This window comes from Gavia stellata, chromosome 13 (assembly GCF_030936135.1).
Source record: "Gavia stellata isolate bGavSte3 chromosome 13, bGavSte3.hap2, whole genome shotgun sequence".
Classification (NCBI taxonomy): Eukaryota; Metazoa; Chordata; class Aves; order Gaviiformes; family Gaviidae; genus Gavia; species Gavia stellata.
This window is the reverse complement of record NC_082606.1, coordinates 11360419-11384001: the sequence shown is the minus strand read 5'-3', so window position 1 is coordinate 11384001 and position 23583 is coordinate 11360419. Positions and strand designations below refer to the sequence as shown.

Genomic DNA, 23583 nt, shown 5'->3' with positions numbered 1-23583 from the left:
AGTTTTCATTTATATAAACTGTCTTGAAGTGCCAAGTAAACATTAAAGTATGCAGAACATTAAGTATATTTACAGGTTCAGTGCACTTTAAATTCCTTAGTAAGAGGGTACTGAAACAGCAATAAAAAAGGAGCTTTGCTTATATGATTGTACTTGTGATAAACACAAGTGGCTTGACTTAAAAAAACCAGAAAAAGAAAAAAGAAACTATCAGCACATTAACATTCTTATGATGATTTCATTAACATTTACCAAAACACTAGCAAAGTAACAGAATACTTTATTTTCCTTTACAACCAGTGCTTATCAGGTGACAATCAGTAACACTGAAATGTAACAAAGAATTTCCTTGTTAATATTAAACACACGAAGGAGAGAATTCCACCTCAGAATCCATTTATACCATGTCTGAACTGTGTGTACAATCTTTGATGTTTTTAAATAAAAAACCATAATCAGTTATAAATAAAGAGCATTGAAGTTTTCATTTAGCATCTAAATAAATTAAGATTGCTGGATTTTTCAACACTGTGAGGTTGTTTCGGGAAGAAAAGGAGACAATCTAGACAGACACATTTATGATGTATGCTGCTCTGATTTAGATCTCTTATGCCTTATTCCAGTTCCTAGCCATGCACGCACAACACAGCCACATCTGTGCCAGTCAAAGGTTTGAAGAGTCATACTCAGGCTATAAATAATTAGAAGTAAAAATAAATTAGTTTCCTCCATGTGAATTTTCAAGGACTGAGATATTGGCCAGATTAAATTTATAGGATTGTCTGGAGAGCAATGAAGATGTCCACTAGCCAACTACCAACTAACCAACATGTCCACAGCCAACTACCCTCAGCTCAGTCATCTCAGACTTGATCCACATGAAACTTATTTTTGGACATGCACAAATATTCAGTGACTGTCACAGATCCCTAAGGAAAGGGAACGTGACTGAAGTATGAGGCAGGAAGAACTGCAGACAGGAACTAACCTGAAGGGCCTTAGATCATTCCCCAGGAGGTACTTCCATACAATTTCACAAGTCTGCCTCCTATCAAAAACCTGTTTAGATGTTACCACTTAAATAGTAAACATCAAAGATCATGGGAAGTGTGTTGCTCAATAAAATATTTTTACTATTTTCAAAACATGCATTTGTTGCTATATGAGTTACTTTATACAACTACCAATACAGGTCTTGTTGCCAGCAGTGCTTAAAAATAGCTTTAGAAAAATTACCAAAATAAAATTAGATGATCCTGGTAACTGATCAAGTCTGACCTCATAACGGAGGTATGTTTTCTTTAAAATCATATTTAAGTAGTTGCTATGAGGAATAATTGTTGGCATCTATAAAAGCTGCATAATAAAAATAAATACTTTCATTTACAACAAAATTAAGAAATATACATTTCACTTAAACAGGTAACAATACTTCAGTGAATTACATGTTAGTCACTGTACAGTCCTGAGCATGTTTTTGCAAGCGTAGTTTAGGTCATCATTCTTCCCCCACAAGTCCCCATGATGTATGCCAGCTGGAAGAAAACTTGTAATACTTCTGAGAAGCAGTATCTTAATTAAGCTTTGGTAATTATCTGTGCAACTGTATAAATCTTTGATTTGCTTTTCACACACCAAATAGATTAAGGCAGGCGCTATTGTTATTAGGATTCCTCTATCACCTTTTGACACTGATAAAGCAAACCATCTGGAAGAGCAGAACAAGGCGATCTGAACCACAAAGCCAGCATCCCTGAGTGAGTACGACAGTGCAGCAGACAGGGCACAGATGGAAGTAGCTGGCATGCCAGTATTCCCTCATTACCTTAAAACAACAGAGGCCACAGGAAAAAATGAAGTAACAATTGACAAGTAACAACAGCTATAGTATAGTTCACTAAAATGTCTCTCTCTAACTCCACTTCTGCTGTTCTCTTCTATTCTTATCCCTACTCCTCTAACACGCCACCAAAAATCACGCCTTCTGCATGCAATCCCAGCTTCGTATTGCCATATAGCTTCACTCCCATTTTTTGTCCTGTTCAACCTCTCCACAGTGCAACAGTTTGCTCCCTTGGAAAATTTACTGTTTGCTGTACACTTGTACCTTTACATCAATCTTCACATACACCCCTGAGTAAGCAAATGAAGTCCATAGGACGATGCTCCTGTGTTTACTATGATCCTAAGCGTTCCCTGCCTTAAACTGTAAGATACCTGCTTCCATGTGCTTATTTTCCTGGTACAAATTACAGGTTGTAAGCAACCTTACAGTATATTTTTACTCACCTATAATATCAACTATATGGAGTTTCAGCTTCTGTTGCAGTGTATTCAAAGCTGCTGAAAAGGAATCTTGAGAAGATGACATTTTGATATTCTGTTTCACATCATTGGAAAGGGACAACCACAGCTTCCCAAAGTCTTCTGTAGTCATTTCCATTGGCCTAAAAATAAGTTCACCACATATCTTAGCAAAATAAGATACATTATTCAGAATATATTTGGTCTCCGAAAAAAATCGTATCTGGAAGCAACTGGACAATAGAGCAAGCAATAAGCAAATACAGATTAGTTTAAACAAACCCTCCTCTTCCCAGCTTAACATTTAAAAGAAATTTCTATTCCTTGCTTTAGCTTTCTAAATTTTAAAAAATACATTTCTATTGAAATGGAAGACCAAAGTGAATGGCCTTGAGATACTTGCCTATTGAAAGAGGCGAAACAAGTTCAATGAGAGGTAGACTTTAATATGGAAAACAAAGTGGATTTCACTATAAAACAGAAAAGTCTATTGGAAAAAGAACACTTGCTTTTTCTACTCTTAAAATAAATACAGTGTTCAAAAATTAATACAATGAGCTTTCTTCTTCCCTTGCAAAAGTTGTCAGCCTTTTCATATAATGTATGGGTGTCTGTACTCAAATCACTTATTTCAGTTTGACATGTTTATATTATGTTATATTTTAAAACAGCATGCCCTTCTCTTCACTCAGTTCTGTTAGCCTCCTCAAAAATGCATTCTGTAGTTCAAGACTTCTAACCTGCAGCTACTGTCAATATTCTCACCGGATTTGTACTTCTTCCTGGAACTTTGTCCCTTTTTTGTAAGTGTATAAATAACCATTTTACTATCTTTAACAGTCATCTCAATTAGATTAAAGTTAGCTGCTTAAGATGAAGCCTTATAGTTTCATAATCAATACCCAAATCATCCTGCCCTTGTCTAACGCTTATTTGAGTACACGTGTTTTTAAAAACCGCAGCTTATTTTGTTTACCTGATGAAGTCCAACAATGATAAAGTTATTGAAAATTCAAGGCGAGTTTTCATCTCTGGCTGGTAATTAACAAAACCAGAAAGAATTCCCTGTGTACAGATTTTGTCCATCCACACGCATTTCTGACAACGTTCCACACTTTGAGCTTCAATTACAGGAAACTGGTAGGTGGGACTCTCCAAAATCTATACAATTTTTTAAAAGGAATATAGAATGTAAGTCTTGCTATCAAGTTGTGTAAGTGGCTAAGATACAGCTATAAAATTGTGTAAGTGCCTGTTATTTCAATTAATTTTTCTTGGACTATTTGGCAAGTGAACACAGCTACCATTTCTCAGCTCTCATGGAGGATAAATCAATCATTAATATCTGCAAAAGTTCTACAAGAATTAAAACACTGGAGAAATTGATCTCTTTCTGCCAATTGGCTTTTTTTCCCCTGCCCCAAATGACTGCTCAGAGAGACCAAGAACTGATGGCCAAGAACCTGAATTCTGTAGTTCAGTCCCAAAATAAACTAATGTACAAGAGCAAGCAACATTGCAACATAGCCCAAGCTATATGCCAAAAGCAAGAAGTTAAGAAATCACCCCTAATAACAAGGATAATTTCAAGATTACTCAGCAGTCCCTGGCCTCTCCAAACAAGCTACTAACACAGACTCTACCTGTGGTAGTGGTCTGTGTAGAAACTTAAGCGAATTACAAGGAAAAACTAAATATGAGATGCTCACTTTCGATCAATGCCACGACAGGTTTGATTCAAGACAGAAATGGGAAGGAACCAATTAGCAGTTCCTTGATTAGGTCAATTCTAAAAGAAACATTCTGCTTAATTCTCTTTATCCAGTTATCCCTTGCTGAGTTTCTTCAAGGTTTCATAATTCTGTGCTTCTTTCAGGAAAACCCATGCATAGTCATGCCGATAGGCAATTCCTAAATACCTTTCCAATTATTTAAGTGAAGTTTCAATCAAGACTCTCAAATGCTTTTACCAACCATAGTTAAAGCCCAGATGTAGCCAATTTCCAAAAATAAACTGACCAACTCCTCTCAAACATCAACTGAATGCATGAAAACAAGAATGAAATATCACTGATGTCTTTGACAAAAAAAACCAACAAAACCTGAAGCAAGTGTACACAAATTTTATGTGAATGAAGAAACTGCATCATGTCTGCCTGTCAGATAAATACAAATGAATGCACAAGCCCAACAGTCACACCCAGACAAAAGAAGTTACACAGTGATTTCTCTGGTACCTCAAGTCATACCATTCTGAGTATGACCGGTTAGGTTTGCATTCAGTCTTAAACACCAGGAAGAAACTGAATTCAGAACTGAAAAATCCTATTTGTCATATGGAGGCAAGCAGTAGGAAACGAAATCAAGGTGAATTAAAAAAGTGAGATGGTAACTTTTATACCAAATGACACTAAGTTTACTATTGAGACTTCTTTCATTACCCTGTAGGATGCGTGTAATAGCCATATGACAGGTTTTAAGGAAATGCTTTGGAAAAAAGCATGGTTATTACATTAAACCAAATATTGCACATTTAAATGCAAGCAAAAAGCAAGAAGTTCCAAGTGAATTTGAAATATAATGGAAACAAAGTTTCTTACCTGAAAGTGTTCTGCTTCTTCAAACACTAAGTTCACAGCATTAAGTGCAGAAGTGGTTGTATTTGAAACAAAAACAGTGAGCAACAGAGAGTCATCTGTCCACACTTTACATAAATACAGAGCTAAGGCATCACTCTGACAAAGTTCCACTACTTCAGAGTGAGCAAGCTCTTCTAGCTCTTCTGGTAAGGAAGGGACCAACAGCATTTTACTGGCACTTTCACAGTGAGCACTTGGAGAAGGCTGAAAAATTTCAATATTACTATCAGCAAACAAAGATGACTGTGACAGCCTACTATCTGAAAGTCTGTCATCCAGCCCAGAATTTTTTAGGGACTGAGGTGTTTCAACTGCTAAATTATCTTCTACATTATCTGAAGAACACAGGGAGGCTTTCCTTAACCTTGTGTGTATATTTTCCTCACAGTCTTCCATGTTGATAGGTACTGTATCAAGTAAGGGACCAAAATCTGAAGCAGCACTATTTTGGAAGTCTGACGCCTCCTCACTATTTTGAGTTTCATTTATTTTTGATTTTCTTTTGAACTTCTGAGTAGCTGTGTCCGCTTTCCCCATCTGAAAAGGAAAAAGAAAAAAAAGGTGGGGAAGTTTCTAGCAATCAGCTGTGTTACTGTTAACAGAATGAAACAGAGTGAGCAAGGACAAATAATGACCAAGGAATCAATTCAGATGACAAATACAAATAGATTCCAAACCTTTTAACGGATCCAGTAATGGGCTTTTGCTGTATTTCTTACAGGGCATTGGATTAGCCCATAATGCAAGAATGACTCTAGGTCCCCTAAAACAAACTGAAAGCTCCTATCAAGAAGCAAGCATGGGTAAACATTTTCTGGTTAAACCAGTGATAAATGCCAAGATTTGAGCTGGCTAATATAATAATGCCAGTCTTAAAGAGATTATCTGATGATAAATTCTTTAATGTTCCACATATTACCATACATAAAAATACATGGTATTGACATAGGCCAAACTCTAGCCTTACTGCCAAATGAATGCCAACAGCTCTGCAAAGTTGGGTCAAGGAACAGTTGTTAGGGAAAACAAAGACTAAAACTTGAAGTGCAACATGTAAACAGAGGGAAGTTCTAGTTACTGAATCAGATCTGTTCCAGAGGTTGCTTAATCAAGTAATATCCGACCCGTTTCAGGTTCTTAACAAATTATCAGATGACAAAAGTAAATTTCAATAGCTTTTCCATGACTCAGGTTTTTTTCCCTAGTTTTACCACAACACTAATTTGATTTCCATTTGCATATAAATACCTGTAATTGTAAATAAGGCAATACTTAAAATTTAATATGGTAAGTCACAAAAGAACCACTTACCAGACTGACACCAGCATTTGATCCTAGCCCAATAAACAAAGTTGATGCTAACTGCTGCTTCTCCTTGTCTTCCTCAGAGAGGCTGGCAACTTGATCAGACCTCAATGCAGGAGGATCACCCACCTGTCCTGCTAATAAGCTGCCACAAGAAACAGTTTGTGGCTCATTTTCTTTCCCTACTTTGTCTTCTTTCTTTGGAAGATAGCCTTCTTTTCCCCACAGCTTGCGTATTCCCTCAAGTTTCAGAGTATTTGTCCTAAAAAGGCAAACAAAACAAAGAAGGATCAACCGTAACGAACATCACATTCATAAAAGCATGCCAACATCTACTTTAAACACCACTCACAACTTTGGTACTTCGATATACACAGTGAGTAGTGGAATATAAATGAACACTTTTCCATCTGAGTGAAGTTCTATGTTAGTAATGTCATTCGTTACTTCTAAAACATCCCACAAATGCAATCTTGGACTAGGCTATATAATCTTAAGTATAGACCTATGCTCAGTCAGCATTGGACACCTGCACCAGTAGTAGTAGACTGTGTTTGCCAACTCCATCCGGAGTTTCAGATTACATATTATAAATGTAGTTGAATAGTTTTTTTAAAAGGAAATACAAGCAACATGGTATCTGTCTTTCCCCCCGGAGAAAGATTCTGGGAATCTCTAAGTATATTTAAATTGTTCTACTGCCAATAACTTAAATTATTTTTTAAGGAAGTGTAAGAGACTGAAAATTAGAAGAGACCTAGAAAGTATTTTTATTTCTTATAAAAAGTGTTCATGTTCTCAGACACCCTGAACTCTAGCAGAAGTTAATTCAACAGAAACAGGCTAAATGCTGCAGGTCCTACACCTTAAAAGCCTCACTCAAATTTTCTTACACAAACTGGTTAAAGAATCTGAAAAAACTTCCAAGGTTTCCTGCATACCAATTTACCAGAGTATAAATGAATTTATTAATTTGTATGAAACTATGGATATGGAATTTTTTTGTAGTATTCCAAAACTTAAGGAGTATCTTACACTGCAAATCTTAGCCTCACTTTTACCTAAAAAAGTTTCCTTAAAAGGCACATTATTGTAAGCCCATAAAAAGTAAATGTAGCCTGTAAGAAAAAGAAAGAAGCCAGAGAAAAAATACTTAATCATGTAATCATCAGGTAATCCTGTCCCAATTTTAATACATTAACTATCACTTAATTTGTACTTTGTGAAGAAAGTGGAAAAACAGTCCAGCTGCATTAGCTTTTTTCCTAGTTATTTCAAAGAAGACACCATCTGAATTTCTTCTTATATGATAGAGGTTTCCAAGTTCAACTGTATTTTTTAGTTCCGTGTAATGAAGAAGCAAAGACACATAATACTGACAAGAAGAGACACTTAAATGTACTTCATTTCAAAACACAAATTAACTCACTCTTTATGCCCTGCCTCAGCACTATTACCAGACATATCAGAACCAAAAGATAAACCAGTGGGGGACTGTCTGCCGGTGACACCAGATGAGGACACACTTGAAGCAAATGACAATCCATAAGGTTCAAAATTCAGACCTGCAAGACAGACAGAATCTTAAAATTGAGATGAGGCATAAATAGATAAGAAAGAAATCTACTTTCTGAAAATAGATATGCTGTACTGCTGCACTTCTCAAGCTTCCCATTCAGGTTCCTATCCTCATTAAAAATGGATGTTTCTGTTCTCCAGTAAGTTTTTTAGACACACACAGTCTTTATCTAAAACATATTCATTCGGTATTTGGTTTTAAGTACTGAAATTGAACAGAAATAGTGACTTTACAGCGTATCGCTAAAACATCTGCTGATGCTTAGTATTTGTAGACAGAAGCACTGTATTGGATGTAAGTAAGTGAGCTTTTCCATTCATTCATGAGCCTAAATAACATTTTGAGTCCACAGCATTGGACCATGCATCACTGTCTACTTTACAAACATACTTGACACCTTGGGTGATAAATCATTTTCACTAAGACTTGCAAGTCAGGATTCAGAACCAGCTACCTTAGCTATGCTTTAGGAATCAAAATGCAGTTCGAATGACTTCCAGAAATTGTTTTGGACTGTAACATAAACAGTCATTGTTACGTAAGAAGCAGAGCACAGACTCTCCTTTGCAGCCTTGGAACTATCAAGGGGTACAGTCCCTTTCCCTTATGTCCACCCCAGCCTTATACTTTCTTTTTCCCAGCAAAGTGAAAGAGCAAGGCAAAGCTGTTGGGCATCTGGGATGAGAGAAATCTCCTGATAAAGGAGGAAACAGTGCTAAGGAAGTGTCCTGTCCCATAAAGAAGCAAGAAGGAACAGAGATCCAAGGGGCTTTGTGATAAACAGCACCCACATAAAGATATTCAAACACTACCAACCCCTAAGTTTAGTTATCTACAAAGAATTTTAATCAACTCAGTGGACTCTAGAATATTTCTGAATATTCTACCTCACCTATATCTAACCTCCTAGTTTATTTATGAACCAGTGGAAGATGCTAATCAGTACTTTTGATTACTGAGAAAAAACAGCAATTCATAATCAGGTTACTACAATGGCTTCCCCACAAAATTGTAAGAACACTGCAAACACCAGAGTGCTAAATGGATGTTCTTCAGCTGTAAAGACCACTAATTTCATTCTCAACACCTCAATATGAAGCACTATTATAAGCTCAATCTGACATACAGTAGATTATATCCCTCACTGGGCTTTACATGCATGGAAAAAACAGTATAGAATATTCAGTTTCAACATATTTGACCTTGTTTAACATATCTCCACCAAAATTTTGAATTTTCTAGCAGGTTTAAAGTGGAGGCTGTAGACGTAATACCCTTAATTTATAATTATCTCAGAAAAGCGTTAAATTCTGCCAAGCTACACATGCAAGCAAATGGACAGTATTATTTACTGCATGCATTAACCTGCACAGTCAAAATCTTCTTTTAAAAATAATAATTTAATTGTAGATAATGCAGTGTAAGAGACTCATTTGTCTAATTCCTCAATAGTAAAGCAAAGCTGAGGATTGTTTTAGAAGAGCTTTCCAACCTCAAAGGGAATCATTCAGAAGTGTCTAAAAGAAACCCTTACATGACTGGCTATAATGAAGTAAACGAATATTTCAAAACAGTAAAAATAAAAAATGCACTATAGGTGAAGTTTTGGGGTATTTTAAAATAAATAAAGCACATACTGCTGTCTTATCTGTACCTACACTAGGTAAGAAATTTAAGATTTGTGTCATAAAATAAGTTCACAACAGTTATTGCTGCGAACTATAATTCCACAGTCAAGACTAAGCGCTCAGTAAAGTTAGGAACCCTTTGCTTTCACTTTAATAATCCCCATAAATTTCAAATCCCATAGACCAGCAGAGACTATAGTAAAACATTCTCACCTGCAGAAAAGCAACCTAGGATAAACGATCAGTTACATATATCAGTTAGACAGATGTGGAACTAAAATCTAAGTTGAACTTAGCTAAGTCTACAGACAAAAAAGATATGCAGATGTATTAAGATAACATTACTTTAAGAAACAGTATTAACTGTACACTTAGATTGTTTGCTAATATTTATCAGGTAATTTACCAGCTATTTAATAAGTGCACTAAACTTAACAGTCACCTTTTTCCTGAGAAAGTTTCTCCTCTTGTCTCTGGTGATGCGGCTTATACGGTGCTGCACCACGACCAAGTCCCTCAGCCACAAACCCATCCAGAAAAGATAAGGAAGCATCTACCTACACAGAATTAAGAAAAGTGAGAAAGCAATGAAAATATTTTCTATACATGAGTCTGATGTCACCAGAAGAATATTGTGCCTTATCAGGAAATCAGGATCTTCTGGCTCACATTTCCCATATCTATCAGTAAAGCTGCTGTATTAACAGAAATTGTTAAGCAAGTATGTGAAACAGAATTTGAGCTAGAGATTTGTAATTAACTCCTCCACTATGGATTTTTTTTTTTGTCTAAACAAGAAAAAAACAAAAAAGCAGGGTGGAGTTTTCCCCAAAATGGTTGATCCTACCATTATATGAAAATACTGAATTAAAAAAACACTCCCTTCAAAAACCCCAGCAATATCAATACTATTTTCCATCATTTATTATGGACCTTTCAGTGCAAACATCAGTCATTTCTAAATAGGAAGCAAACCGTTTGAATTAAAAAGCAGTACCATATCACTAAAGCAGGTCTAACTTGTCTTTAAAAAAAAAAGACAACAAAAACCACGATTTCATACACTGATTTTTTTCTTAAAAGCTACTCCAGCTTACTGACTAAACACCATGGCTTTTTATCTTTCAGTATAGAACATTATGATTCATCACACATGCCTGAAAAAGTATGTTTCTGACAACTCACTTTAAGCAGACTAAAGATGAGCACCAGTCAGAACTGTCAAATATCATTCATTTCGAAAACACTTTTTACCAAAATATTCAACCCCCTGAACTACAAAAAGGTTCATGAACAACACACACTTCAGCTGTCTTACCACCATGTCACTGCAACTCGCATCAAATGGAAGCAAGTTTTTCATCAGTGCTTTGTCTTCACATAGATGCTTCAATTCAAAGGCGTATTGTCTCATGCAGGTATCTAGAGAGTTGCTGAATTCTTGGACTAGTTTGTCAACTGTTTTAGAACAGGAGGTACGTGATGCTATCTTGGTGACTGCAGCCATTATCCACACTTTAGTTTCAGAAGTAACAAAAGTTTTCTTCAGCAGGGTATGTAGCTTTGTTAAAATAACTTCTGGATCAACATCTGTAACAAGGCTGGAATATTCCCCCAACACCTATTCACAAAGAACAGACAAAATATACATTTAGTCACACACAGCAGTGCTTTCAGTTTTGAAATTCGAATGTAGTACTAAACAACAACACATAAAATCCACCTCACGTTCGAGAAACTATTATTTGAACATGTTCTAAATTATTTCCTTACCGTTTTGAATGTCAAAGACTTGAAGTGATCTTTGTGTTTACCTCAGCAAACTTCAACTTTTAGATTCTTAAAAATCAAATAACTGTCTCTAAAAGAAAGCTAAACATAGCAATTAGGCCCTTACAAAACATGATTTGCTTGTCCTTGGATGAGCTGAAGCTTACCCAGGTACCAGACAATACTAGCATAGCACTTGGCCAGTCACCTGCCAAGGCTGAAAATGCATTTCACAACATCTGGCCTAATCCTGACAAAGACAGAAAGGCTCTCAGCACGCAGTCAGATTCATGTGGCTGCTAAGCCATTCCAGTAGTCACCTGCCTTAAAGGGAGCAAGTCAGCTTTTCCACAAACTATGACAAGCTAAGTAGTCCTCAGGCACCAAAAGAGGTCACTAAAAATAGACTTCAGCATATTATATTGACTTCAAGTAAAAATAGAATATTCATGACTAATAATAAGACAGTTAAAAATATTTATTAAAAACATCACCACCTTTGACAGTTTCCTCATATCTCTGTATTCAATTTTGACTATGTGTCTACCTTACCCAACTCATAACTTGAAGGAATTTCTGTGGATACAATGCACCTTCCTCTTCAAGTAATCCTAAGTAAGACTGTACTGCATACATCCGTAGCTGATCATCTTCTTTTCTATCATCAAATCCTAGATAGAAAACAGTACATACTTTGCAAATAACACCTCCCATCAAATATTTCAAAATGCATTTTAAGAAAAAATTCTTCAGAGCATTCAGGGAGCTACTCACCTTCAGCCAACAGCCTCAGAAAGTTGTTTGGGATATCAGGATGCACAACATCACCTCCAACTGAAAACACAGCATTCATTGTTTGGATGAACCACTCATTGTCAGGAGCATACGTATCCAATTGTTAAGGAATGAAGTGCTAAGGCGTAACTTTTTCTTTTTTTTTTAATGCATTTCCTAAGGAAACAAATTTTCCACAAATAAGCTACCCATCTTGCTCTCCCCAGTAAGCTGGGGGCCTGATGGTCAAGTATCAGCTCAACCTAACCAAAGAGGAAATATTCCTCTATCTTTTATAAAGTGTTTCCTGTAAGCTTCATGAAAACTGACAGTCAGGTAGAGAAGTCTTAAATTACTGCCCCGTTGAAAAAGCCTCTGTGTGAACTTAACAGCTATCCATTTTATGTGCAATTTGCTGGCTTGCCAATCAATACTTCTTAAGTTGTGCATGACTAAAAGTAAGAGTGAAAAATAAAGAGTTTAAGTAAACTTCACACAGTAGAAACAATTACATGTTCACACAAGGATTTAAGTCTGGAAACCTGTCATACTGTATTTTAAGTTCACACTTGTTCCGTGCTAGCTTTCCAGCATAGTCTTTCAAGTTTGTTTACGCACTATTACTTGATCAATGATAGACTAGCTGTTCTTTTCAGCAGTGTTTTGCTGTTGGTTTAGTGAAAAACAATAAACATTTTGAAGTACTCCACAGAAAGCAACATTGCTTTTTTATATATTTAGAATTTGATCAGCCTTTGCTAACTTTGGAAGTTAGCTTCTGCCTTCCCTCAAATAAATCCCAAAAATGCACACTTAGTGAATGGAAATTTTCAACAATACAGAAATGTTAATAGTATTGTCTTATTTTTGCATACTGCATGACAACACAGCTTTTTTTTGTACATTACTCTCTGTGCCAAGTAGTGTACAAATAGAATGGTAAGGGAGCTCTCTGTTAGAAAGAGCTTACAACTCAAGTTATCAAACAAGAATACATACAGAAAAATCAGGCAATGGCAAGTCTAACAGCAACATCCACCATATGCCAAACACCTAATCATCACTTAGATCTTTTTGGCGTAGTTAAATAATCTTTTCTTTATTTCTATGAAAATGTGTTATTCTTAAAATCCATATGCCAATGAAGTGTTCTCTAATAGGAAGATCATTCCCACAATTACAGAACAGCACTCAATGTAGCACTAAGACATCTCTCTCCATGCTGTGGTGTAAGACTTCAAAGTTTTAATTTAAAAACATAAGGTTTTAATGCTAAACTCCAAAGCCAAAATAAAGTATTTCAAATGCCATTACTTTCTCTCAAAGAAACACTGTGGTCATTTTTGTATGCACATTCTTATGCTTTTTTTTTTTTTTTGCATTTGAAAGAGCGGAAAGCATAGCAGTTAACACTTCCTACTTCAAAAGATCATGAAAGATGCTCTGAAAGGTACAAATGCTATATTTGCCTGAGCTCTGACTCCAGTTTCAGAAAAATAAAAGGAAATTTCTCACCTAGTTCAGAAAAATAAAAGGATATTTCTCAGCTAGTTCTGCTATTTTGCCAACTAAGTTGATGATAGCATATTCTTCCTTGCTTTCTTTTAAGTAGTCAAGCATCTTCTGAACTATGACAATTACATTCTGTCCATTTGTAATTCTATAGAGAAGCTCTAAAGTCTGAAAAAGAAAGAAAAAAATATATTTAATTGGTTCTGATGGCTCAAAAAAGGAAACATGCAAACAGAAACACTTCAGTATGATGTCAAATTGAGCAAGTGTCTTTGACAAGTCTTAAATGAAATGCACGGCTTATCTACACAGCTTGTCACATTAATGTTATGAATAACTGCTTCCTCACAATAACTGAGACATAGCATGCCTTTTACACTACTCATTTTAGAAAACTTACCACCCATCTTAAAAATTAACTTTTCATAATTAAAAATTCACTGACCTCCCTTTTAATAATGGGATCTGGATGGTCCAGACATTCAATTATTGTCATCTGGTGCTGAAGTGCCAGATTAGGATCTTGCTGGATAACATAGGTCAGAGCCTTTAAGCCTAGAATATAAGTGATTGGAAATGATATAAGAGAATGTATACTACTATGATCAAATTAAAAACATCTTAATGAAATCAAGTAATCCTTACCTAAGTATTTCAAATTAATTTTGGGCGACAAAACAAATTTTCCAATGCACTTGGCAGCCTTTTCAAGAAGTTCAGATTTGGGATGAATTGTATAAATTGTTTGGACACATTCAAACAAGATGGCTGCAGGGGGGAGGAAAAGGACATGTAATTAATGTACATTAAATACTTCTATAATGCAAAGATTTTTAACAAGCAAACAAGATCATTGACTATATCATGGAATTGCAGTGTTGTCCCACCCTCACTGAATCTAACTGCAGTGTACCTACTGACCTAAGAAGGATGAAAGACTATCTCCCTTTAGTGTATATATATTTATTAGCCATTGCCATTGTGCATACAACTTCCTGTCTTGAAGTTCCTCCATCCTTGAAGTCTCCTATAGTTGCTCAAGGGACTGGACTGGGATGGTCTTTAGAAAGCCAATGGGCAACTATAAAGGATTTCAGACAAAACATTCTTCAATAAATGACAGGATTTCTTAGCTACTACCAACAGCCAAAATAATCCCAAGAACTTTTTATTGCCTTTCTCAGGGCAGTGAAAAGACCATCCAAGCATTTCTAATAAACAGGGCTGCATCACTAGGATTTTTCTTTTATCATTTATTTCAACTTAAGCAATGTTCAGTAAGAGCTTTCATGAAGAACATGACTTTTTGTATTCAAGGCCAAGGACAATGCAAATATGGGATAGAGGCTTTTCAGTCAAGATGAATTCCCAGTAAATAAAAATGTTTTACTTCAATGATAAAAACTGCGCTGTACAGCAATGTATCACTTGTTTTACAATTTACTAGTTGGACACTTAAGAATACAGTTGTATATTAAGAACACAATTAGATTTTCCAGAAGTACTGCATACATATTTTAGCATGATCAATTACTCACATTTTCAATCTTTCCAAATACTGATAATTACATAAAATAACCTCACCCACCATACGTAATATTATGATTTATCTCTGCTCTTCTTAAGGATTCATCTAGAACATCATACATCAATTCGCTTGTCCTGTTTAACATGAAAAAAAATACTTAAAATTATTTGCAGCACTAACAAGCATGTAGTCTTATTTTGCCAAACAGCTCAAACACTAGTATTGAAATCTGTAACAGAAATTATTCATATCCACAGATTCACTTTAACGTGGAAGAGCTCTGTAACATGTTTCTAAATGGCATCTAACAAGATGTTTGCAGCTTTCAAAAGAAACATTTACCATATCACAAGAATAAAAACACTTCCCTCGCTGCTTGTATAAAAAAATAAAACAAACAGGAAAAGGATCACAGACAGCTAGGTCCTCACAAAATGACACCACTTTTAAAAATATTTTTACTCTGGATTTTCACACAGTTGTTTGGTAACCTAGTAACAGAAGTCCCAGCAAAAATATATTTCGAGCATATTCCACAATAATCAATTGCTTAACCAATTCAGAAGCCAAGAAACTAATTTTGCAGTTTAAAAAGTATCTGCTCACTGTATTGGTTAATAACAAATGTGTAACAAGTTCAACACTGAAATCCTCTTATAAACAAAGAAAACAGAAAGCTCTCTATGAGGTACAGGTCATGACTGTATTCTTTGTACCTTCAGAATACTAATTACAGAAAAAGATCTGGTTACCTTGGGTCATCTTTTCCTAACAGCCCCAATATTCTTAAAAGCTGAATTTGTAGCCATGGTGCTGGCACGCTATGATAGTTGAAGTCAACAGGGAGCTTTCCTCCCACTACCTGCTTTAGGATGGTTACAAAACTCCCAGTCAAGTCCTTGTATCCAGATGAATTTTCCTACATAATGAAAAAAATGCAATTCAAATATTTCAATACAGCACCTCAAAAGTAAAAATAATCCACAAACTGAGTAAGATCAAAATACCTACACTGATTGTTTCATTTTGTCAAATCAAACTTCTACTCTCATCCCCCAACACTTGTAAGCTCTTCACTTTAAACCTATGCTATGGTCTCACACATTTGCAAAGGGAGTGAACGTAACTTGAAGGCAACAGTAAGAAAAGTTTACAAGCAAATTCCAGCAAACCTTTTAACACACTGTAGAAGTTAGGTCCTCTAGCTAAGGATGCCAATGATGCTGAGCATTCAGATCATGCAAGAAGTGGATCTGTCAAGCTAAATGGAGAGCTAGCACAAACCTAACAAAAATATCCATAAATTTTTTCTGCAAAACTTCTGTACAGTGTTTATATTATATATAAAAACAGCTCCTAAGTACAGTTGTGCTTCTAATTTTTTGCCTACCTTAATCATTTGAAGATAAATATGCAAAGAAGCAGCCATGACTCCAGCATCCCTGTCACATAAGGCTTTCCGGAACTTATCATGAATATGCTGAACTTGGTTAGGAGCAATGAGATAGAATTTATATAAAGCTTGAACAGCTTTTCTTCGGATAATCTCCCTGAAGAGAAATGAGATTTACACAAAACAAAATTAAGGTGCTTGTGCATCTTAAGTACTTAACAAAACAACTTGTACTTGTTATTTCTACAGCAATGTAAAATTATGTGGCCAGCCATCAGAACATCATGATTTGGAGAGGGATGAGAACCCATGTTTTACTTATTTGATAACAAATGATTTTGCAAATACCATCTAAGTGAGGAAGTGACAAAGCAAACTTAAAAGCGTGGTAGGGCTTGATGTCAGATTGACAATTCAAAAGAACAGCCACCAAACAAACAATGAAATTGGCCACTACTAATCTGTTGCCGTCACATGTACAGCTTCAAAAAATACCTGTCTAGAAGTTACTGAGTCAGTTCACTCTGCAGTTTCCTTTCTAATCAGCACAATACTTAAAGTTATCCTCTGTGTATGGGATATTATAAATTAAGAATCAAACAATTCAAGAGCATTGATATCTGCAGATACACTTTTACCAAAGTTTGTATAAAGAGCTTTACAAAAAAAAGTATCAGTGAATCACTTCAAGGATCCTCATCTGTTTCTCCACTTACTCTACAAACACTTCTTCATCCACATATTTGTTAAAAGGACGTCAGCAGATAAATTCAATTACAGTTACCTATCAAAACTGGTTATGAAAAAAATTAATACCTATCCAATACTCAGTCAAGACTGCAAATGAAATGAGACAAGAATCCAAGAAAAAAAACTAGGAGAGGAACAGTTTCTGAAGGTAATGTTTAGAAAGACCAACTCAGATTAAAAACACCAGTTTACTAAAACCACCTACAAAACTAAGTCATTCACATGTACAAGGCCTCTTGAAATTCTGTAAATGAATACGTACTTAGAATGCTGGAGCTTGTCTTCTATCAGGGGAAGAACAGCTGGAATCATCTCCCGTGGAAAGATCTGGCTGACAATGGTTAATGCCATGCACACCTCTACTAGATTAGTGCTCTGTAAGTCCTGTTACAATCATTGAAATTAGACAGTCATTTTTCATTTAGACTTCTAAATTCTGCACAGACATACCCCAAATCTTTCACAAGTAGGCTGGATCTAGCCCACCTACACAGCCTACCTACAGCAAGCCTCCTGCTGCCAGCCATCCTGTTGTCTGCTCATGTTTGACAAGTGTCAGATCTCACTGAGCTAATCAAGTTCTTTTCCTCTCTTATACAGAAAGAAGGAACATGCAGCTCCTCACATTCGTGTTATAGAACTACATTCATATTTTAAATGTATGCAAGATTAACACATAGAGCTACAATCAACGTTTGTTTACTGAAATAGTTTGATGATTGCAAAACTATGCTGAGTCCCCAGCTGGATTAGTAGAATGACTCACTTCTCACAGAATTCAACAGTATTCTCTCTAGTGCCTTTGATCTAGCCCAAAGAAGTAAAGAAAAATAAAAAAGCAAACTCAGTAAGATTGCCAATTGCGTATCTGTACACTAAAGTAAGACATTACTAAGTCCCTAAGAAAAGAATGCAAATTACACCTAACATTCTACAAAAGAAAGAATAAAAATTCACCATCTGTCCCAAATACAACTAAAAATAGTAGATAAAGCTCACTGTAACCTTAAACCAAAAAAAAGAGGATGGATGAATTCATGAAATAAAACTAGTTTCACTTGTTTTGAAAAATAATTCATGTAAGATTTTCAGCTCACATCATTATTTGCGCTGGCCACTTGTCCCAGATAGGTTTTAGTGCTCATTTTGGTTTAGTTCTTTGTGGATTCTCATTCTTTCACTTCTTCCTATATCCTTACTAGTTTCAAGTCAGATTTTTAAAGATTACAAAACAGTTCTCAATCACAACAGCAAAATGAGCATCACTTTCAGTCTATAATTTATGTGACTTTGGCGTACTGTAATGTAAAAGTAATCACTACACAGAAAGAATTGTTGTAAGTCACAATTGCTCCATGTAAGAGGCAGTAATACAGAAGATGACACCTACGAAATATTATTAGGTAATAGATTTTCAGCATCACTCCAAAGCATATTTCCATTTTCCATCAAAATTATCAAAAGAACTCAAAGAAGCCAACAGATACTTGCTGTCAGCTAAGAGCAAAAGTTTACACTGAAATATGCATGTGTGGCTCCTCCTGGAGTTGAGAACGTATAGAATTGGTATGTTTTATAAAGGAAATTTTATGGTATATCTCCTTCGAAAAAATTTAAAATTGTAGCTTCAACAGCAGGAATGCCAAGATTAAATTAAAAAGCCAGGGAAAGCCATTTCAAATTTTCATTGCTAACCAAAGAAACAGCAAGTTTAAGCGAGCAAGATAGAACTAATGAGTACGTAGCTTAGATGTTGTGTCACACAAAACAGGAAGAATTGGTCCAAGTTTAGTTTACCTCCAGACCTCCCCAAACACTGTACCTTCACAACTGTGTTCACAAGTAGAAGTAGCAGTTCATGATTTTCATGGAGAAATAAAGAAACTGCCAAGTAACCTGTAAAAGAAAGCAGCCTCCGTTACTACTTTAAAGCAATAAGCAACTTCAAGATAGAAAACTTAAGACACTCTGTAATACAAGACAAGTTAATTCAAACAATTAAAAAAACCCCACCAAAAAAACCACTGCTGGATGACAGTTGCTTGTGCTTTAAATATGAAGACTTTCTTTTATTTCCGGGCAAACCAGTTATATTTAAGCTGTAGTAAAGCTCAACAAATAACAGCTAAGAATTCATAAGCTGCAAGAAATAAGAGACATTACAATACTGTTATAGCTGAAGAGCAGCCAAGAACACCATGAGAAATCATTTCCTGGAAAACGAGTATCTTCTCTGCACAGACAAAAGTATATTCCTTCTAGACTACACAACAAATGCATTTCCTTGTATTTGTTTCTCTTTTTTCAAAAAATAAAGTTCCATTTCAGATAAATTTTATATTCAATTTAGCATACATAAGTAAATTCACCATCCTATGCCTTGTTATTTTTTAACAAGGAGGAAGCAATTCCAGAACCCCAGAAAAGAAACCTGCCAGAAATCTTTTTCTTCAAGACCCCTCTTCCTTTTAAACTAAGGGACTTAAGTGGGGGGGTGGGGAGGGTGTGCCACAACTCATGACAACATTTGTATTAGAGAGATGGATCTTAAAAAAGGTCTTGGTTCATTCAGGGCTTAGGGATCAAAATAAGCAACTTAGATACAAATAACTGTATTGTCAGGGGTATCAGACTGAGCTATCTGCTTGTGAAACTAGGGACTTGATCAGCTTAGCGCACCTGCAAAAATGTAGTTCACTCTTACACATTGAGGCTCACATTGGGTAAGAGTAACCCATCTTGATTGGATCAACTGACAACACTTCCTTAATACAGACTTTGGTATATTGCACCAAGAACAGATAAGGTCATCTTCATATATCACACATAACTGCAGAAAAACAACAAAAAAAACCAACCCATGCACACACTCTTGATAACATCCTTTTACCAGATCAAAGCTTAGGGGCATTTTGTGTCCAGAGACCTTTAAGCCACCTACTTTTAAAAAAAATAATAATGCTGCTTCACCAAAACCTTCTCAAAGAGCCCTAGTATGGAAAGGTCTCAAACCAATCAATAACAAGACACATTGGTTCTTGACACTTACAGATGTCACAAAGTTTTCTTCAAAACAGCTTACCACCTACCCTCCCAGGTTTCATGAAGACAGACTTTCTTAATCCCTACCAGAGCATGTGCACACTGGCTTTCATTACTCAGGGATAAAGCAACTTTAAACATCACTTGTAACGCATTCTCTCAGAAACTCCAATAGTTGAGTGGATGATCCAGATGAAATTCAAACAAAGGGTATCAAACAAGCATATCCCGCAAGACATTGCCTTCCCTCTGTGTATGCAGACATAGTATTGCTTGGAGTTAAACCATTTTCTCTGCAAACAAGAAGAAATGTCTTCACTAGGCAGTTGAATCAGCAACTGCAAGGAAATGCTCCAGATGAGACAGGCTGACAGCTACTTCAAACTAAATCTACTGGAAACAAGTTAATAGCCACACTGGCAGGCAAGGAAATCACAACGGCATGCAATTTCAAAGAAATGTGAACTAGCCTTTCAGGTTTCCTCAGGAACTTCTGCACCTATGCTATAAGGACCTCTCTATTTGCCTCATTTCCTACAACTGTTTCTAAACCAAAAAAATCTGACAAGCACCAAACCAGAAAGTATTTTAGGGACACTTCGCTAACAGCAGTAAGCCCTTTATAAAAATTCTAAACTACCTCTAAGTTAAATACTGGGAAATCAATACTATGCTCGCAGAAATTGTCTGACATTAACATTTTTGTCTACTCTCGTACTACAGTACTTGAAAAAGAAACCAAATCCTGTCAGAAACTCATTCTCACCTTGATGTGTTTTTAAACAAAGTTTATCGTAAATTACTTGTTTATTGGTGCCATGAGTCAAAACAATGAAAAAACAACTCATGATTTAAAAGAAATTAAATCTGCCCGCCTTCTGTTCTACAAGCAGATAGAGAGCAGCTCGCAAACTAGGAGTTTAGTTATTTTCAAAGAGGAGTGAGAGACTATGAGACAAGACTAAGAAAAATGGAAGAACATTTTAAGTATATTATTTAATTATAAAGCTTAAAAAATTTTAAAATGCAGTTTGAGAATATTATTAAGGCTACAGCTCCATGCACATACCTACTCTTTTCTCCAAAAGATTTCCTTGCTGTGCCAGCTTGATGGCATGGATATATCCAAAGGAAGACTCATACCCCAGCATTTCACAATAGATGAGTCTCACCATACATTCTTTCATCAGTCTCTGAAACACCAAAAATAAATTATTGAGAATTTTAAGTCAGCCATGTTTTATGCTCTTCTTCACTGCTCTAATGAAGTAGAGGACTTTATCCGATAGAAACATATGCATATTCACATTCATTTTCTAAAATCAGGGTATTCATAATTCTTCCTTTGCTATGAACCTCTTCTGTAAATCAATATTAATTTTTGACCACAAAAGCAGAACTCCCCATATACTACCCTTAAAGATGCTATCTTATTTTGATTAGCATGCATGTGATCAACACTAGATTAATTATTACTAACAAAAAATATGAATTATCTGAAGTATTAGATGATCACACTGCTAAAGCAAATTATTTTTTACCAATCACTACACTGACCTAGGATGGGTTTTCACTATGTGAGGTAAAATTTTATTGTTCCCTTCAAAAATTCTCACTCATGGGACTGAGATACACATTAACTAACTCCAATCAGAATATATCAACTCCCGCAACTCAGACATGAGCAACAGGGCATACAACAAAGCACAGCTTCTTATATAGCGCAAATTAATTGTTTGAACAATGTCAGCCTGCGAAGAATGTTATTTGATAGAAGCAGTTCATCACCTAGCTTTTTTGTCTGCCTTATTTCAGAAACTACAGAATGACAGACACTGAGTGCCACACTGTTACAGTTTATTCACATCAAGCAGAATCAGTGTCCTCACTATTTTAACCATGCTGCAAAACCACAGCCACTGGTACCTTTTAATGCTGATGATTAAATATCTATAATGCAGATAACCTGTACACTCCACCTGGCAAAAAGAGTGAGAACACTGTTTCTCTTCACCTTTGGTCTGCTGTTCCCACCGCCCATAACCACTACAGCAGAACTTACAAGCGTTGTGGTGGGGGCAGAAACTGTTGCTTTCAAACTGCTTAGTTCCTGCTGGATTAATTTTTCTTCTTCCTAGAAAAGATTAAACTTACTTTGATCGCTCATAAATTTTGGCGGCAAAACATGAAGCAGAAGTCAATGTAACAGCATTCCACCGCCTTCTCAAAACCAGCCTAGACCTCACTGCCGGTGGTAAGCGCGGACGGCTTGGTTCAAGCACAGCAGGCAACACCTCGCGGCTGCTTTCCCCTACCATGCCCCCACGGAACAGCAGAACGCGGCACCCCCCGAGTACGCATCGCAAGGAGGTTTATCCTCCATTCCGGAGCTCAACAGGACACAGCCCCGGGACTGAGGGGAGACGCCGCCGCCCCGCCACCGCGCACGGCGCCCCCAGCACACCGCCCCGCAGCGCCCCACGGGACGGCGCCGGCACCTCGGGAAGGCCGGGGGGCGGGAAGGGAGAGGAGTGAGGCCCGGCCCGGCCCCGCCCCGCTTCCACGCGGGGAGGAGCAGGAGGCGAGGCCCGGCCCGGCCCGGGGCGCCCGTACGTGTTTGGAGGTGAGCGCCGTGATGCTCCGGATGAGGCTCCCGAGCCGGGAGGTGGCCGAAACCCTGCCAGGGCCGCCGGCGCCCCCCGGCCCGGCGCCCGGCTCGTGCTGCCCCAGCAGCCCGGGCAGCACGCTCAGCGTTCGCTCCACTACGTCGCTCATGGCAGCTCCCGCCGCCGCCGCCGCCGCCCGGAAGGGAAGGGCCCGCCCGGGCCACCGCCCCCGCCGGCCTCGCCGCGCACTTCCGGGACCGCCCCCGCTGCGGGGCGCGCCCGCCCGGCGGCAGGGGGCACTGCACTGCCCGCTGGGGGAGGGGCGGGGCGGAGCGGCAGGGGCTCGCGGCGGAGCGGGAAGGGCTCGCGGGCCTGGGGCCGCCCCCACGTGAGGGGCGGGGCCGCCTCCCCCCCGCCCCGCCTGCTGCGGGCCCGGCGGGCCAGCGTGGTGGCGCAGCGCCCTGAGGGGCGGCGGGAGGCCCGGGGGTGGCCGCGCAGGCGGGCGGCCGTGGCTGTGCGAGAGGCGCTCCCTCAGTCCCCGGCCTTGCCTGCCCGCCGCTGCCCTCCTCCCAGAGCGGGCAGCGGGCCCTGCCGTGGCTGAGGTGGCGCGCGCCGCGCCGCCCGCTCACCGCTCGCGGCGGGGCCGGAAGGTGGAGCTGACACACAGCGTTTAGAGCGCGTCAGCCCGGCGGGGGGTGGCGCAGCCTCTGCCCGGCCTCGGGGGCTGCTGCCCGCGGCCCGGCGGTCGCAGAT

At 37.9% G+C, this 23583-nt stretch overlaps 1 protein-coding gene across 1 annotated transcript; it reads right to left on the bottom strand.

Annotated features, from left to right (window-relative positions):
• Positions 1 to 370: 370 nt before the first annotated feature.
• On the bottom strand, positions 371 to 22999 carry AP4E1 (adaptor related protein complex 4 subunit epsilon 1). Its single transcript, XM_059823784.1, has 21 exons — positions 22838 to 22999; positions 22287 to 22358; positions 21294 to 21417; positions 19005 to 19078; positions 17445 to 17566; positions 16430 to 16589; positions 15792 to 15958; positions 15100 to 15173; positions 14157 to 14279; positions 13957 to 14066; positions 13540 to 13679; positions 12000 to 12112; positions 11778 to 11896; positions 10774 to 11076; positions 9898 to 10012; positions 7678 to 7813; positions 6255 to 6510; positions 4905 to 5480; positions 3281 to 3465; positions 2290 to 2447; positions 371 to 1825 (listed from the first exon to the last, which is right to left on the bottom strand). The coding sequence occupies exons 1-21, from the start codon at positions 22997 to 22999 to the stop codon at positions 1665 to 1667; spliced, it is 3450 nt and encodes a 1149-aa protein (XP_059679767.1). The 3' UTR covers positions 371 to 1664.
• Positions 23000 to 23583: the final 584 nt, after the last annotated feature.